Below are 18,521 nucleotides of genomic sequence, written 5' to 3'. Positions count from 1 at the left end.
TCGTGTTCTTGTGCCGTATTATTGATCATGTTATGCTGGGTTACTATTTCTTGAATGCGTAACGGCGCCCTCACTTCACTGCCACTGGAAGGTTCCAGTTTTTGCCTGGTTCAATAGCCCTTAGTTTAGATCGCCCCACCAGATTCTGCTCGCCTGAAGAGCTCATGCTGCATGATACGTCATCCTGTCCCGTGTTAGATGCGTGTAGGTTTCTATATGCATTCATGATTTTTTTTTTTTTTGTCTGTGTTTCAATGTTACTTTTTAGATGTTTCCAGGATCATGCACAAATTCCTGTGAAGCTTTGTGGATGCGTTCCTACCTGCGCTGTAGTGTGTTCATTTCCTTCTCTGCCATTGTCATTTCCCTTCATTCACTCTCCAGGCCTTTGGGCTGCGTCGAATAACATTGGCCAGCACTACTGCTTCTTGAGCGCCTTGTTTTTGTGCTTTTCGTTTCCACTTTGTTCCCCTTAAAGCTGGATAGAAACTAGTCCATGCAGTTTCACACTTGGGAGATCCTGTCTGCTTTAATGCGTAGTCCCCAAGTAGACGAGAGGGGGGGGGGGGGGGGTGCTGTTGTAATGCAGTAGTGATACACAGTGGTATGCACAACATATAATAGTGATGATCGCACCTTGTAGACTAGCAGACAATGCTGTTTTGCCTTTGAGCAGTGTGGATGACTATATTGCTGGGTTCTTTTCTATCACAAATTGGTTGTTTGGTTGGTTTGTGGGGTTTAAAGTCTCAAAGCAACTCAGGCTATGAGAGACGCCGTAGTGGAGGACTCTGGAAATTTTGACCACCTGGGGTTCTTTAACGTGCACTGACATCGCACAGCACACGGGCGCCTTTCTTTTCGCCTCCATCGAAAAGCTGCCGCCGAGGCCGGGATTCGATCCCGCGTCTTTGGGAACAGTAGTCGAGCGCCGTAACCACTGCGCCACCCCAACAAATTGAATAAATAGATAAGTTGGCAAAGCACTACTCTTGCTCATTCATTACAATTGTGTTTTCTTCAAGCATGCAGCCTTGTACTGTAGTCTCACTTCTTCACACTTGTGCAGTGTTGCATGTGGAGACAGGCTCTGTGGAATTTTCCATACAAAGGGGTCCTTGCAATGGGTGTATACAGTGACAGCTTCATTTAGGGGGACATTATAAAAATAGCCACTGAGCTCTACAGGGAAAGAGAAGTACATTGCTCTGAGAGGACACATAACATGCTGTAAGGTGCTGTGTTCCAGAGTCGTGAAGCGCACTAAGCCTTCGGTCAGTCCGAGATTGCTAACTAAGTACATGCTGACACAACTGCATCAATTTTCACTTGACAACCATATCTGTGGAGTACTTAGAAGCACTCCAGTGATTTTAGGTGTGTGTAACATGGCTTTTTTGAGATTTCAAGCTGTTTGTGTTGCCAGATAGTAATGCTGCACTGCTCTGGTTGAAGCCAGGAAATTCAACAAAGCAAAGGATATTTTATCCAGATTTCTGCATGCTATACCATGAACAAAAAATGAATGTTGCCTGTCTGTAGCAGCAAACTTAAGCTGTTATATGCATATCCCCAGTTGTAGCATCACGCATCTGTTACCAGTATAGTGGTCTTTGAAGCCAGAAAATAAATGTTTATCCTCCCCATTCTGGTTCTCCCCAACATTTGGTTCTTGCCAAGTAATTTCCATTTCCTTGCTACACTAAGCAGCAGCATTTAACATTCTCAAGAAGCATCACTTTATCCAGCTCAAGGCAATGCAAGGTAATGTGGTTGTGCGACGGGATTCTATCCAAATTATCATGCTGTAGAGGGTTGACACTATCGAACCTTCACGGTTTAGTCTCAAGGAAACTTGTTTGAAAATTCATCTTCCTCAGTTGCAACTCGTTATTTGAATTCGTCTTCCCCTCAGTGTGATCAAGGGCCTTGCCCTGGTAAAAGTGTGCAAGTACCTGTATATTGTTGTATCATTGCAACTGGAAGAATGTTTAGCCAAGTTGAAAATTCCTTTCAGATTGTACATTTTTTCTTCATTCTGCACCATAATATTGCCCAATTCATTACAGTCTTATAATGGGACTTACCATCTTTTTTAGCCATTCATTTGGTGGCATCTTGATCTGTTGAGCTAAGGATAGAACGACAGAAGTTGATTACACGGTATGTGCTCTATTGGGAGATGAATCTCTCCTCGTTTTTGGCCCAGCACCAAACCCTCGGTACCCATCATAGATATATACCCTTTTCAGAGAGGCAAGAAAATTAACAGTTTTGTCGGCCCGCCATCATGATACCCAGCACCCACAACATAACGATTAATCAGAACAAGACGTGGCACAGACAAGACAGGCTTGCTATAATCTAGCTATAATTGCAAGAATTATACTTCATGAAGAATCAAGCCACTGAGTGGTGCCGATGCTTCTGTAGTCACATCAGAAAGCAGACAGTGGAGATCATTTCATTAATACAAAATAGTTTCCAGAAAGGTCACATCGCACCCAAGGCTGTTTTCAGGCACAGTACACACGAGCCACAATCAATATTAATGATGGACACGTTGCAGGGAAAAAGCCGTGCATACATGGTCACTACAGGGGGAAGAACAAACGCGACTACCTGCACAGATCGAACTTTATTTCAGCATTCAGAATGCAAGATATGTGTAGTGAGCTTTTCAAACGAATCAAATACTTGCAGGCAATTTCAACCACGAAAAAATTAAAAAGTAAAAATTAAAAAAAAAATGAATCAATGAGAGCAGGAAATCTGCAGTAAATAATAGGTGCATGTTATTGCCATTATGAAAAGCATTTTTTTTTTGGCTGTTCATGAGACAATGAGGGAAATGTATATTGCAAAACAATGCCACTAGTCAGCTGTTCACAGGATTTCACGTGACGTCTGAAGTGCTTACATGTGCAAACTGCCTGTCGTGAGAGTACAAAAGCTTATGAGATGCTATTTTCTGCATATACCTTTGGTTTTTCATTGTAATGCACTTGAAAGAACTGTGGTAGCAGCCCATTTCTTAGCAAATTCAGTCTGAAATTACCTGCTCCTTCTTATACCTCTGCGACGCAAACACTTGTGATCCTCATTAAGGTTTTCAGGAAGCATTGAAGCATCCGGTGCTGCACGGCCGTTTTGAATGACCACTGAGAAGCTTCCTTCGTGTGCGTTAGGTGACATCGAGGGTGGCGACGCCCGCTCTTGGATGTGCTTCAAAACTCAAGAGCGCTCAGAAACAGCTTCGATCCAAGCAGGCTCGGGCACGACTGCACGAGTTGAATGCAGATCGAGTTCAATGAGGATCGAAAGTGTTTGTGTGACCGTGTTACATACCTTCTACTCATTAATTTCTGCTATGAATATCCCTAAAATCTTTGCTCCTTGATTCATACTTGAGAGTACCAGCATTCATCACTCTCATGAAGTGTTACTGCATGCAGCTTAAGGCATGCCAGATGTAAACATTTGCCTTGTGCCATGTATTTGCACCCCAAGGTTCACATTATGCTCTGTGAGCCGCATGATAAGGCTGAATCCATGGAGCTTTATACACTTTCGTGCAGGTGGTTTTCTACTGAGATCTTGCTTGCAGGTACTCTTACTCTTTATTATTATGGCTCACAGTGCGAGTTTTTTTTTTTTTTTTTTTTTTTTTATGAGAATATCATGAGGACTGTCCTGCACAATGTGCAGAAACTTCCATCCTTCTAACCTTATACTGCTCCAATGGGGAAACTGAATAACACATAAGATGGCATTTCATTTCAGATTGTGTCTGTACTTTTCTTCCTGTACCATATAACACTGCCCAATCTATTACACTTGTCCTAAAAAATCTTACACACATTCTTAGCTTTCTCAGCCATTTCTACGGTAATCGTTCCATTCACAGAACAAGAATGCGTTTTTTTTTTTCTCGGTACTAAAACTTGGTTACAAGCCCGCCGTGGTTGTGTGCCCACAACTCATACCTATATATAAAGAGGCCAAGAACACTAACAACAATGCCGTCCGCGCACGGTTGTAATGAGAGCATTCGGAGTACAACGATTAATCCCAATAAACACATCTGTCAAGACATCACACGAAGCAATGATAACAAGCAACCATCGCAAACATACTTCACGAAGCATCAAGCAGCAGATTGGTGCCAGCTTCCCGACGCTTCTCCGTGCAGCCAAAATCGTTTCGCGCACGTAAAACACAGTTTTCAGAAAGGGCACTTCACACCCACGGCAGTTCTGAAGCACAGCACATACACGAAACACGATTGATATCAGTGATTGATCGCGATCACTGCACGCAGACGAATGAATGCGACTAGCACAGCTCAAAATTCATGTCAACATTCGGAAAACAAAGCGGCATTTTGGAATGACTGCTGTTTTGCCAAGTTGGTGAAATCGCCTGCAAGTATATCTGTTACGACGAGTGAAAAGCTCACTGCGCACGGTTTGTTTTCCGAATGTTGATATGAATTTAGAGCTGTGCTAGTCGCATTCATTCGTCTGCGTGCAGCGATCGCGAGCATACGATGTTCGTGTTACGTGCCGATCACTGATATCAATCGTGTTTCGTGTATGTGCTGTGCTTCAGAACTGCCGTGGGTGTGAAGTGCCCTTTCTGAAAACTGTGTTTTACGTGGGCGAAACGATTTTGGCTGCACGGAGAAGCGTCGGGAAGCCGGCACCAATCTGCTGCTTGATGCTTTGTGAAGTATGTTTGCGATGGTTGCTTGTTATCGTTGCTTCGTGTGATGTTTCGACAGATGTGTTTATTGGGATTAATCGTTGTACTCCGAATGCTCTCATTACATCCGTGCGCGGACGGCATTGTTGTTAGTTGTCTTGGCCTCTTTATATATAGGTATGAGTTGGTGGCACACAACCACGGCGGGCTTGTAACAAAGTTTTAGTGCAGAGGAAAAAAAACACACACAAAAAAAACAACGTATTCTTGTTCTGTGAATGGAACGATTACCGTAGAAATGGCTAAGAAAGCTAAGAAGGTGTGTAAGATTTTTTAGGACAAGTGTAATAGATTGGGCAGTGTTATAGGGTACAGGAAGAAAAGTACAGACACAATCTGAAATGAAATGCCATCTTATGTGTTATTCAGTTTCCCCATTGAAGCAGTATAAGGTTAGAAGGATGGAAGTTTTCTGCACATTGTGCAGGACACTCCTCATGATATTCTCATAAAAAAAAAAAATCCCACTGTGAGCCATGATAATAAAGAGTGAGAGTACCTGCAAGCAAGATCTCAGTAGAAAACCATCTGCACGAAAGTGTATAAGGCTCCATGGATTCAGCTTTATCATGCGGCTCACAGAGCATAGTGGGAACCTTGGGGTGCAAATACATGGCACAAGGCAAATGCTTACATCTGGCATGCCTTAAGCTGCATGCAGTAACACTTCATGAGAGTGATGAATGCTGGTACTCTCAAGTATGACTCAAGGAGCAAAGATTTTAGGGATATTCATAGCAAAAATTAATGAGTAGAAGGTATGTAACACGGTCACACAAACACTTTCGATCCTCATTGAACTCTATCTGCATTCAACTCGTGCAGTCGTGCCCGAGCCTGCTTGGATCGAAGCTGTTTCTGAGCGCTCTTGAGTTTTGAAGCACATCCGAGAGCGGGCGTCGCCACCCTCGATGTCACCTAACGCACACGAAGGAAGCTTCTCAGTGGTCATTCAAAACGGCCGTGCAGCACCGGATGCTTCAATGCTTCCTGAAAACCTTAATGAGGATCACAAGTGTTCGCGTCGCAGAGGTATAAGAAGGAGCAGGTAATTTCAGACTGAGTTTGCTAAGAAATGGGCTGCTACCACAGTTCTTTCAAGTGCATTACAATGAAAAACCAAAGGTATATGCAGAAAATAGCATCTCATAAGGTTTTGTACTCTCAAGACAGGCAGTTTGCGCATGTAAGCACTTCAGACGTCACGTGAAATCCTGTGAACAGCTGACCAGCAGCATTGTTTTGCAATATACATATCCCTCATTGTCTTATGAACAGCAAAAAAAAAATGCTTTTCATAATGGCAATAACATGCACCTATTATTTACTGCAGATTTCCTGCTCTCATTGATTCATTTTTATTTTTACTTCTTAATTATTTCGTGGTTGAAATTGCCTACAAGTATTTGATTCGTTTGAAAAGCTCACTACACATATCTTGCATTCTGAATGCTGAAATAAAGTTCGACCTGTGCAGGTAGTCGCATTTGTTCTTCCCCCTGTAGTGACCATGTATGCACGGCTTTTTCCCTGCAGCGTGTCCGTCATAAATATTAATTGTGGCTCGTGTGTACTATGCCTGAAAACAGCCTTGGGTGCGATGTGACCTTTCTGGAAACTATTTTGTATCAATGAAATGATCTCCACTGTCTGCTTTCTGATGTGACTACAGAAGCATCGGCACCACTCAGTGGCTTGATTCTTCATGAAGTATAATTCTTGCAATTATAGCTATATTATAGCAAGCCTGTCTTGTCTGTGCCACGTCTTGTTCTGATTAATTGTTAGGTTGTGGGTGCTGGGTATCATGATGGTGTGCCGACAAATCTGTTAATTTTCTTGTCTCTCTGAAAAGGGTACATATCTATGATGGATACCGAGGGTTTGGTGCTGACCCAAAAACAAGAGAGATTCATGTCCCAATAGAGCACATGCCGTGTAATCAACTTCTGTCGTTCTATCCTTAGCTCAACAGAGCAAGATGCCACCAAATGAATGGCTAAGAAAGATGGTAAGGCCCATTATAAGACTGTAATGAATTGGGCAGTATTATGGTGCAGAATGAAAAAAAAAAATCTAAATCTGAAAGGAATTTTCAACTTGGCTAAACATTCTTCCAGTTGCAATGATACAACAATATACAGGTACTTGCACACTTTTACCAGGGCAAGGCCCTTGATCACACTGAGGGGAACACGAATTTAAATAAGGAGTTGCAACTGAGCAAGATGAATTTTCAAACAAGTTTCCTTGAGACTAAACCGTGAAGGTTCGATAGTGTCAACCCTCTACAGCATGATAATTCGGATAGAAGACCGTCGCACAACCACTTTACCTTGCATTGCCTTGAGCTGCATAAAGTGATGCTTCTTGAGAATGTTAAATGCTGCTGCTTAGTGTAGCAAGAAAATGGAAATTACTTGGCAAGAACCAAATGTTGAGGAGAAACAGTATGGGGAGGATAAACATTTATTTTCTGGCTTCAAAGACCACTATACTGGTAACAGACGCGAGATGCTACAACTGGAGATATGCATATAACAGCTTAAGTTTGCTGCTACAGACAGGCAACATTCATTTTTTGTTCATTGTAAGCATGCAGAAATCTGGATAAAATATCTTTTGCTTTGTTGAATTTCCTGGCTTCAACCAGAGCAGTGCAGCATTACTATCAGGCAACACAAACAGCTTGAAATCTCAAAAAAGCCATGTTACACACACCTAAAATCACTGGAGTGCTTCTAAGTACTCCACAGATATGGTTGTCAAGTGAAAATTCATGCAGTTGCGTCAGCATGTACCTAATTAGCAATCTCGGACTGACCGAAAGCTTACTGCGCTTCACGACTGAAATACAGCACCTTACAGCATGTTATGTGTCCTCTCAGAGCAATGTACTTCTCTTTCCCTGTTGAGCTCAGTGGCAATTTTTATAATGTCCCCCTAAATGAAGCTGTTACTGTATACACCCATTGCAAGGACCCCTTTGTATGGAAAATTCCACAGAGCCTGTCTCCACATACAACACTGCACAAGTGTGAAGAAGTGAGATTACAGTACAAGGCTGCATGTTTGAAGAAAACACAATTGTAATGAATGAGCAAGAGTAGTGCTTTGCCAACTTATTTATTTATTCAATTTGTTGGGGTGGCGCAGTGGTTACGGCGTTCGACTACTGTTCCCAAAGAGGCGGGGTCGAATCCCGGCCTCGGCGGCAGCTTTTCGATGGTGGCGAAAAGCAAGGCGCCCGTGTGCTGTGCGATGTCAGTGCACGTTAAAGAACCCCAGGTGGTCAAAATTTCCAGAGTCCTCCACTACGGCGTCTCTCATAGCCTGAGTTGCTTTGAGACGTTAAACCCCACAAACCAACCAACCAATTTGTGATAGAAAAGAACCCAGCAATATAGTCATCCACACAGCTCAAAGGCAAAGCAGCATTGTCTGCTAGTCTACAAGGTGCGATCATCACTATTATATGTTGTGCATACCACTGTGTATCACTGCTGCATTACAACAGTACCCCCCCCCCCCCCCCCTCTCGGCTCTTGGGGACTATGCATTAAAGCAGACAGGATCTCCCAAGTGTGAAACTGCATGGACTAGTTTCTATCCAGCTTTAAGGGGAACAAAGTGGAAACGAAAAGCACAAAAACAAGGCGCACAAGAAGCAGTAGTGCTGGCCAATGTTATTCGACGCAGCCCAAAGGCCTGGAGAGTGATTGAAGGGAAATGACAATGGCAGAGAAGGAAATGAACACACTACAGCGCATGTAGGAACGCATCCACAAAGCTTCACAGGAATTTGTGCATGATCCTGGAAACATCTAAAAAGTAACATTGAAACATAGACAAAAAAAAATAAAATCAGGAATGCATATAGAAACCTACACGCATCTAACACGGGACAGGATGACGTATCATGCAGCATGAGCTCTTCAGACGAGCAGAATCTGGTGGGGCGATCTAAACTAAGGGGTATTGAACCAGGCACAGACTGGAACCTTCCAGTGGCAGTGAAGCGAGGGCGCCATTACGCATTCAAGAAATAGAAACCCAGCATAACATGATCAATAAAACGGCACAAGAACACGATCACAGGAAAAGAAGAGGGATTGAAAGGCGCTCTTTCTTTCCATCTTCTTTTCCTGTGATCATGTCCTTGCGCTGCTCAAATGGTCAGTGTGAACCAACTAGCATTACAGCAAGTACTACAAGCATGAAATGGTCAGCACATGTAGCATCCTAGTGGCATGTTTCCATTGCAAGGCAGATGCTGTTTGAGTTACTAAATGGCACATATGGATGAGTTGCGAATGACTATTACATATGCATGCATTCTCTGGTAGGTATGTAAAACCTCACTGGTCCATACATTTACATTCAATGCTTTTGTACAGACAGACTCCCTGACGAAGGATCCTGCAGCGGTTGACCAAAGCATGAAATGTGTTTTTTACGGTACACCTGCTGCTTGGTGATATTGTAAAATGACCCAGAAGCCTCCATATGTGCCTCTAAATACACAAAATTCACTGAGATGAGCAATCCAAAACACAAAGCTACATTAGATGGGTTTTTAGCGTAGGTAGCATTGAGGAAAAAAAACACTGCCAGTTTCAGTTGATTAAGGAAATAAGTAAGTATACAAAATGCAACCATAATTTCAAACGGTTCGATGGTGGGCATAGCTAGCATTTTTTTAATCAGTCTCAAACAGGCCAGGTGATTGTAAACAGTCAATAAAAGCATTTTTCTTGGATTGACAAGATTATCCAGCAGCTTTCTCACTATATGCAATTATAATATTGACCTAGTAAACATCTTGTAGTTCAGTGCTGCTTTCCTTGCTTCTCTGTCTTAGCATTCGTTACTTGTTACACGAGCCACCAAGTATAAAACATCTGGGTTTGCAAGGCATTTAGCCTCCCGTGGCATGGACTCCTAACATCCACACACACTCAATTTCTTCCATTTTTCTTTTATTTGACAGTTCAGAGTTCCAAGCACAGTTTTCTTTCTCAGAAGAGTATTGAATTCTCAGAGGGGATATTTTATTTGATATCACAAGGTGCAGTTTTGTCGTGACTCTTTTGGAGAACTGCACTGTGTTTACATGCCACTACAATTGGTTTCTGTTCTTTGAATTGTATTGAGGATCTGTGTATTCACTCCACGATGAACTTGATGTATGGGCTTGCAGGATAGTTATGTAAACAAAGCAAAGGACTCGGGTAGGTAAGTACACTAGTCATAGAATTATAGTATTTCATGTTCACAGACAAGTTAAAATTCCATCAAGTCTGCATGCTGTCCTGGCAACTAAGTGACATGCCATTACACTTGGTCACTGTTTTACATTTAGCCCCTAGACAGTTTTTCTCTACAAGTGGGGACCCTTAGCTGATGCAAGGCAGTGGGCGCTAAGTATTTCTTGATCCCAACTGACCGCTCCGGCCATGCACTATTACTCTGTCGTGCAGTGACGCGACTTTTCAGTGCTTACTCTTAGCTGAATTGTTTTTAAGTATGAGAAACAGTGAAATAAAACTACAACAGAAGAATAAAACACTCATTCCACACAAAACATCCAATATATACATATTTGTACTTAGAATAGTCATTTCATATCATGCAATGTTTCGAAAACTTTATGGACTCTTCCTCAGCAGCAGCACAATTGTGCCATAATTCTTGTTTATTTGTGCTCAGCACTAACTGTACTAATATTTCACTTGAAATTCGACTGGAATTGGTAACAATTCTTTTCAGTACATGCCGCAGCTGAGTAGCTTGAGCTGTGTTGCATGTTAACGCTCAATCGCCAGATTTCATTTGCTACTTTCTGTGTCTGAAATGACAAAAGCAGTGCACACACATGAAGCCTAGGAAGACCAAATGGCATAGGTCAAGAAAAGGAAGTGTATGCTGCACTTGACATGAAGGCACTTATTAATATAGGCAGCACTGAGCACAGAGATGGAGAAACTAGTATTACGTACTGGGGGGCATGCGAATTGTAGTTTTGCCAACCAAACTGATTATGAATAGCATAGTCTTGCTGCTGAATCAAATATGAATAGTGCTGAAAACCAAACTGAATACAAATAAACTAGTTGAGCAGCTATTTTAAATGTCTTTGAAGAAGTAAACACATTGAATTTTAGAGATAATTTGAACATGCACTGTTTGAATCATTTGCTATGGCATGGATACCATAACAAATGATTCCATGCACTTTTAAAGATTTGTTACTGTCATGAACCTCGACACATTTTCTGCGTGCAAATTAATCTCATATGCAACACCACAGCTGTACGTTGCAGCCAGAAATGAGGATTACGTGGCGAAATGTACTCCACTAAGAGATTGCTACCACCGGGGACAACCGCACGGAAAACAGTGCTTCTGTACATGTTACAAATGATGTGCATGTTTGTTTATGCTTAGCAGTCTATTTTCTCACAGTAAAACAGGCGTGTTGTAAAATGTGTTTAGGCTGTAATTTCGGATGAAAACATTAAGTGACCAGCTCCTGCATCTTTGCCGCGAGTGCTATACCGAAGTGAACGCGCGAACACAAGCAGGGGAGATATGAACATATACACTTTACCTTTCAATGTATACGTCCGGGAGTACTTAAAAAATTCGTGCCGTCTTCTCCTCATACTAACATAAACACACCAAGTAGACGGCGAAAGCAGGTGTCGCTGGGGCATGCGTGCGTCTACGCTGTCGCTGGATGATTGCATCGCCGGCGACTTAATCGCTCTACTAATGGTCAGTTCATACTGTTTGTGCTGTATATGCGGGGGCTCAATAACTCTACAGCTAGGGTGCAAATTAATTTGATAGCCGACGATCGAGAGCCACCGTGAAGAGGAAAAGTTTCCCCAAACCAGCGCCGCAGCCGTCATATGCAGCGTTTCGACGTTCGAAGCAGCACGCGCCGGGCGCGCCAATCTGAGCGCTGGAGTAATCCGCCACCCAAAAGATGCCCAAAAGTGACCGTATAGCACCCTATGCGCCACCCCTGCTGAACGCGTCCGCCAGCTGGCGGAAGGCGGACGAGCGCAGCGCCTCTAAAAACACAAGCGTTTAGGGGTAGATCGGCTGGAAACGCTGATTGGTCAAAAAGTGTGACGTCACGCATGACGTCACGTAAGACGTCACGTGTGACGTCACAAGTCACGTGACATTTTGTGACGTCATGTTCTGTTGGGGACACACGTGTTTTCCCCAGATTGTCTCTAGAGTCCCTGGATTCCCCGTGCTTTTGAGAGCGCGCGCGGGAGGTTAAAAGAAGCGTGCATCTCGCTGCGCGCTTCACACTGCCCGCTCCTGTCGGAATGGCTGCAGAGATTTCCAACCAGGGTGAAAGCGATCCTCGGCACGCTGACCGTGATTCCAATCACGATGATCGTCAGCTACATGATCGGCGCTGTGACATCTGCAACAAAGTCTTCACTGCGCGCAAGAACATGTTACAGCATAAGAGAAATGTTCACAAGTTGGAGGCAGAAGGAGCTGTCCTGAAGTGTGATGAGTGCAACTGCGGGCTCTCGACGCTGGAAAACTTGACTCGTCACTATAGCGACGTACACCAGTTCCCAGCCGAACATCGGCAACTGTCCTTCGCGAACGACAAAGGTAAGTAATTATATACATACTTCGTTTTTATTTTTTTTTCTGTCTCGTTCTTTGATCAGCACATGTGTGATTCCATATATATATATATATATATATATATATATATATACGGTTTTGCGATGTGAGCATTCGCGGCTTGAATTTTGGTACAGGCGAATTCGCATGCGCAATACATGTAAGCATAATTTATTTTTTCCATGTTCTCGGCGATATGCGCTGTGTATATAATCCGCTGTCTTTCAAAATTTCGCAGGGCATTCTGCGATTCGTTTAGCTTGATGAGGCGTTTTCTGGAAGCTGTATTTAAGATGTACTCGATCATTTTTAGATATATAAATGTTAGACTAATGTCAGACTGGACTGTATTGCCGCGTCTCATATTTTTTTTTTTTTAGTTCTTGTTCTTTAGGAAGCGTGAATACTTCCATATATCCGCAATAGACCGTTTTTCTGAGAGCTTGATTAATTCTCATGTCTCGTTTTTATTATTATAGTGTTCATGTCCGCGCTGCACTGTTCTTGCCTGTATTTGTGGTCGGTTTTGTATAGGAAGCATAATTTCGATTATTTGATATTTTTCTTTATTTATTTATTTTCATTTATTTTTTGTTCGCTTGTTGCCATGTCAGACGCTTCGAGAAGCTTGGAATTCAACCCCATCATATACGTATATTTATACGAGTTGGGAAAAAAAATGCGTTATTTCGGCTCAGCCGCTGACCACAGGTACCTTTTGAAAGGCTACGTTTTTACATTACTAATTTCACTTTACTATGCATGCTGCATTTTCCGAAATCGAGGAAAACCTATCATTTGCGGCAAAAGCTTAGTGAAGACAATAAACCGAAGCAGAAGAGGGCAAATACGGTCTGGTTGGTACATGCTTAAGAATCGAGTAAAGCGCTAGGAGAGACGAAACACGTGAACGACAGAGCATGTATCTCTCTGTCGTTCACGTGTTTCGTCTCCCCTAGCGCTGTTTTACTCGATTCTTCAACCGAAGCAGCCGATTTTACAGGCTGCGCTACCTGGCGAACTATGACGGAATACAGTTTGGGGGCTGGTCTCGTAGTTCGTCAGGTGGAGCACCCTGTCGAATCAAGTTCTCCGCTCGCCACGGTGAAAAATTCTGCTGTAGCAGACTGCCAATTTTCGCCGATTCCGGAAAACTAAGGCAAGCACAGATGTTAAATTATATCAAGAAACTTAGAACAATGGTCTACGCTTTTCGATCGGCACTTCAGTGAAATTGCCGGTTTTGTTTAGTGCACCGGTTTTCAGCCATGTGGAAAGGTGGTGCGGAACCTTCATCAATTGCGACCGGTATTGAGACTATAAGGTAGAGGGCAGGGCGAATCTTGTATTCGTGCTGCGATCTTTTGCGTACTAGAAGCACGTTGTGTAATTGGGATTGAATTGATCGGTTAAACAACGCGCATTTGATGCCAGCGCGCGGCTACAATAAGGGATTCGACTCCTCCACATATCATGCCGCTCGCCACGCATTGCAGGCCCGTCTATCAGCTAGTTTCAGTGGTGCCGGTATCAACAATCGCACGATCATCTCTCGATCCCTATCTCCTTCTTTCGCGCGCGCTCTTGCGCTTAGAGAAGTTAACATTGACATTGAACCTACGTGGACCCCGCAAGACCAGAGTAGAGTGAACTAGTTCACTCTAACCAGAGCAAAAGCCGGAGAGCTATCGCGCGACCTTTCATTTCTTTTATCGTGGGCGTGGGTTTCGCACACCCACCTCCATTTGAGAAACGCATTGGTGTAAGGCATATATGTAAGCAACTATTTAGATCAAGCATGTATTTCAACCATATATATATATAATGTATATGTATATAATTCAAAGGAGCGAACAGTCTATGAGTCCAAGGGGAACATTTTCAATACCAACAACAAAACATTAAAAAAATATATGTCCAAATGTTCGCCTTGGGCTCGTAGACTATTCTCTCCTTTCAATTATATATAGCGAGCCCCTCGGTTCTCAGTTCCCCTTCAATTCTTTTCTATATATATATACATAATATAAATACGAATCCCAGGTCAAAAGTCCTCACAAAGGTGAATGTTCTGCGTTGGTGAAAAAAATAAGGGGGCTATATGTATATGCTGTAATAATTAATGGTCCTCAGGTGTGGCAGCACTCGGTACTATAACTGTCACAATGTTCGGTACACAAATTCGCATCTGTCTGGTGCAGTGTTCTCTAGTATTTATGGGTCCAGCCAGCGGCACAACAGTCAAATTTAATTGGTCCTGTGAATCTGCAATTTTACAGATAAAAAGGTTCTTCCACAGTCGACTGCGGTTTCTGCCACTTGAAAAAAAATGCGGGCAAATCCCAATGTTAAAATACTGTGGGGAAAAATGTGGACTAGCAAAGCTACCTTTGTGGTTGGCATTTTAGCCGAATTATAGTCGGGTAGTTTGAACAGAATATTTTACAGCCCAAGATTGATAAATATGCAGAATAATTAGTTGCAACAACTAAACCTTCATGGTAGAATTTCCCTGAACATTGCAAGATACTCAGCAATACTGGAAAAAAAAAACTATTCCACACATGCAGTTTTAGGAATGTGGACTACATTATACTGTAAGTAATAGTATGTGTTGTGCACAATGTTTTTCAAACAGTCATGCTTGATGAGTGTAGAAATTACTTTGTCAGTGATACAGAGCCCTGATTTTTTTTTTTTTTTTCAATTTACAGAGTTCCAGGAATGGAAAACGAGAGAGGAGGTGAATGAGGACTGCAAATTCATAGCACCTCAAGGCGAAAAAAGGCTCGCTGGTGGAAGTACAAGGGTGTACTATAAATGCCACAGGTCAGGAGTGGCTAGGCCAAGCCGAGGGAACAAGGTACGGGCAATGAAGAGCCAGGGAAGCTGCAAGAGTGGTAAGACATGCCTTTCTTTTATGATTGTTACTAGAGAAAAGAATGAAGTCAAGGTGATGTACCAAAGGACACATTATGGGCATGATGCAGATATTGCACACCTCACCATGACCACCCAGGAAAGAGCAATCATTGCAAGTGACCTTTCAAAAGGAGTGCCCATGAAGACTATAATGAAGAAAATAAGGGCATCAATAACAGTCAAGCTGACTCCTCTTCATTTGACCGACCGCTTAACCTTACACAACATCAAACGGCAGTATAATCTCAATGTGCCTGAAAGATGTCATGACAGTGATGCTGTCAGTGTTAGCACATGGGTGCAAATCATGAGGAACAAGAACCGACCTGTTGTTCGCTTGTACAAGGAGCAGGGGGCTGTTGACTCAACAAATACGTTCAGCACGAAGGATTTTGCTCTTGCTCTAATGACGGAGCCACAGGAAGACCTTCTGAAGGTTTTGGGCTCAGGAACAGTCTGTGTTGATTCCACACATGGAACAACAGGATACCAGTTTGAATTAGTGACTGTTCTGGTGCTGGATGAATTTGGAGCAGGACTGCCTATGGCATACTTTATCTCCAGCACAGTAAATGAAAAAACTTTAACAGCCTTCTTTGAATCTGTGAAGTCTTCCACAGGAGCATTATCAACTAAGATTTTTATGTCAGATGATGCATCTGAGTTCTTCAAGGCTTGGTCAACTGTCATGGGTCCACCTCAGCACCGACTGCTCTGCTCATGGCATGTGGACAAAAACTGGAGGCGAAGGATTATGGAGAAAGTCAAAGGAAGAGAACTTGGAGCTGAGATTTACCGGACAGTTCGCACACTGCTAGAATCCCTTGACAAGAATGAGTTGACTGAGCTTCTTGAGCCATTTTTGGCCAACAACGACCCCAGGCTGCAGGAGTTCATGCAGTATTTTAAAGCAAACTATGCTTACCGCCCAGAAATGTGGGCCTACAGTTTTCGAACTGGCCTCGGGATCAATACAAACATGCATCTTGAAAGAATGCACAGGACTTTAAAGCATAATTTTCTGGAAGGCAAGAAGAATCACCGTGTCGACAAGCTCATCTCGGCACTGATGGACATGACATACCATTTTCTTATGAAGAGGATAAGCCACATCACAAAAGAAAAGAGAACCTGCAAGATGAGTCGAATTGAGAAGAGCCATCGAACTGCCATGGCAAGCCCAGCATCTATAGAGAGGAATGAAGATCGAACATGGACTGTGCAATCCCAGTCCACAAAAGGCCTCGCATACAAAGTCTCAAAGGTGAAAGATGGTGCTTGCTGCCCTCTTGCATGCAGTATGTGCATGGTGTGTGTGCATAGCTATGCATGCACTTGCTATGATCATCTGATGTCCATGATAGTTTGCAAACACATTCATGGTGTGGTCATAGCTAGCACACCAGAAATAGCAGCTGTGAAAATCCCTGAAACTGCTCTAGGAGTGTTGTCAACTTCGAAGATAAGTGAGGCTTTCCACATCTTGGAAAGTGTTCAGGCAGCAGAAGCCTCAACAAGCGTGGCAAACTCAGAGTTGGTTGTGGCCAAGATGCAAGTAATCAAGGAATATACAGTGAAAGAAGAAATTTCTCAAGAAGTGCACAACAAAGCGTGCAAGCTTTTGGACCCTGTGCTGAAGATCTACGAAGAAACTAACAAGCAACAAAAGTCCCACAACTCAAGGGAGCCAGCCAACAAGAAAGCTGGGCATCAACTGAGGTTTCATACTACTAAGAAACCTAGGTTGTCCAGCTTAGGTTTTTCTAAGCCAACTGAGCTTCAGAAAGAGAGTATCAAAAGGCAAATCCTCGACAGCACCACCGAAGATACTCTTATAATTACATCTTCAGGACATGAATATCTTTGAAAAGTGGAATGGAACCCCTATGCCACTCTTCTGCACAGATCTATGAAGATAATGTGAAGCAGGAAATGCACAAGCAAGCATGAAAATTTAGCTTCAAATTACATTTTTTTTTTAACCCAGAAAACTAGCACGTACTTGGAATAAGTGTGAATTCCTACTTCTGAGAAGAGCACTGCCTTAGACTGACTGAGCCTTTCATCTCTGCCGAAATCACCGCCACTACATTTGTAAAAGTCCTTGTGCTTCCTGTATGATCTTACCTAGCTGTAGGTGAAGTTTGCAGCTGTATGGTACCAGTTGGTTGGTGTGTGCGTTAGAGCACGAGAAACATCTCCAAGCTGGCCATATATGCTGCAGGTAAGTACTTTTCCTTCCAGCCCATCATTGTGCACCACTAACACGCTGGTCATGTGTGCTGCAGGTAAGTATACTTTTTCTTTCAGCGCAGCATCTCGCACATCGTGCGCTGCATCTGGCAGAGCCAGACAACATTTTTTCTCTCGGCAGAGCCTGACTGCTAGAGAGCGCGTCTCCCAGGTGGCGGATAGGGAGGCTCTAACCAAGCACCTGAGCTATGAGCTAACAAAAAAACAGAATTGCTTCAATCAAAGGAAGGAGTGCTCAGACACGAGGTTTTTTATAATGCCATGGTGCTTCGTAAGAGTGGTGCTTGCACCCGCGGACCAACAGAGCTTTTACCTGAATGCCTTGTCATGTTTCTCACTTGTATGTTTTATTTTCACCCAGGTCCATGGCTGCATGCTACTGGCAATTAAAAAATTGCTGTTAGAGTAGAGCTTGCATACAAACATGTTCTAGACAAATTTTCTGGCTGACAGCATTGTGCACTATCACAAGACAGGTAAATGTATGCATACCGAAATAAACAGAACTTTCCATGCTAATTAATCCCACTGTAATGCATTTCAGAGGACAAACAGGCAAAGAGACATGGACACCATTGCTGCCTTTCACAATTGCATTCAAGAATTCAGTTAATAGGGATATCTGGTTGTAATTTGCATCCTGCACCTCATGTTGGAATTTTCTTGTCCTAGCACTTCAATAAAAATATTTATTGATTTTGATCTTGCAAAAGTGTTGTCTTCTCACTTGTTTCTACATGCATGCTTCCAGGGATTTCGATATATAAGCAACACTGCTTGCAGTGCACTGAACACAAAGTAAACTACAACACTTGGTGGTGATATGTGTTCACACCACTGCAATGAATCACAATCGTTTATCCTAATAATGACATGTTTCAGGCATCAGACATTGCTGAACCACATTCTTCAGCACTTGT

General features: G+C 42.9%; 1 protein-coding gene across 3 annotated transcripts; it reads left to right on the top strand.

Annotated features, from left to right (window-relative positions):
- The first annotated feature begins 12,105 nt into the window (after positions 1-12,105).
- On the top strand, positions 12,106-18,206 carry LOC146182926 (uncharacterized). 3 transcript variants are annotated; one of them, XR_014708689.1, is made up of 4 exons: positions 12,106-12,411; positions 15,141-15,326; positions 17,963-18,077; positions 18,146-18,206. XR_014708689.1 is itself a non-coding variant. In XM_084608978.1 (3 exons), the coding sequence occupies exons 1-3, from the start codon at positions 12,111-12,113 to the stop codon at positions 17,989-17,991; spliced, it is 516 nt and encodes a 171-aa protein (XP_084465104.1). In that variant the 5' UTR covers positions 12,106-12,110; the 3' UTR covers positions 17,992-18,111. The 3 variants fall into 3 exon arrangements, 1 of the variants encoding a protein (XP_084465104.1); XR_014708690.1 differs by lacking the exon at positions 12,106-12,411 and adding an exon at positions 13,482-13,585; XM_084608978.1 differs by lacking the exon at positions 18,146-18,206 and having other exon boundaries at positions 17,963-18,111.
- Positions 18,207-18,521: the final 315 nt, after the last annotated feature.

This window comes from Amblyomma maculatum, chromosome 7 (assembly GCF_055883805.1).
Source record: "Amblyomma maculatum isolate TAMU_Amacu chromosome 7, ASM5588380v1, whole genome shotgun sequence".
NCBI lineage: Eukaryota > Metazoa > Arthropoda > Arachnida > Ixodida > Ixodidae > Amblyomma > Amblyomma maculatum.
This window is presented reverse-complemented; position numbering and strand designations above follow the sequence as displayed.

What these genes read in the sequence shown, in the direction of transcription:
- LOC146182926 (XM_084608978.1), top strand. Translation starts at nt 12,111, where the DNA reads ATGGCTGCAGAGATTTCCAACCAGGGTGAAAGCGATCCTCGGCACGCT. An exon ending in GTCCTTCGCGAACGACAAAG is followed by an intron (nt 12,412 to 15,140) that starts GTAAGTAATTAT and finishes TTCAATTTACAG; the next exon opens with AGTTCCAGGAATGGAAAACG. An exon ending in CCAGGGAAGCTGCAAGAGTG is followed by an intron (nt 15,327 to 17,962) that starts GTAAGACATGCC and finishes ATTTTCACCCAG; the next exon opens with GTCCATGGCTGCATGCTACT.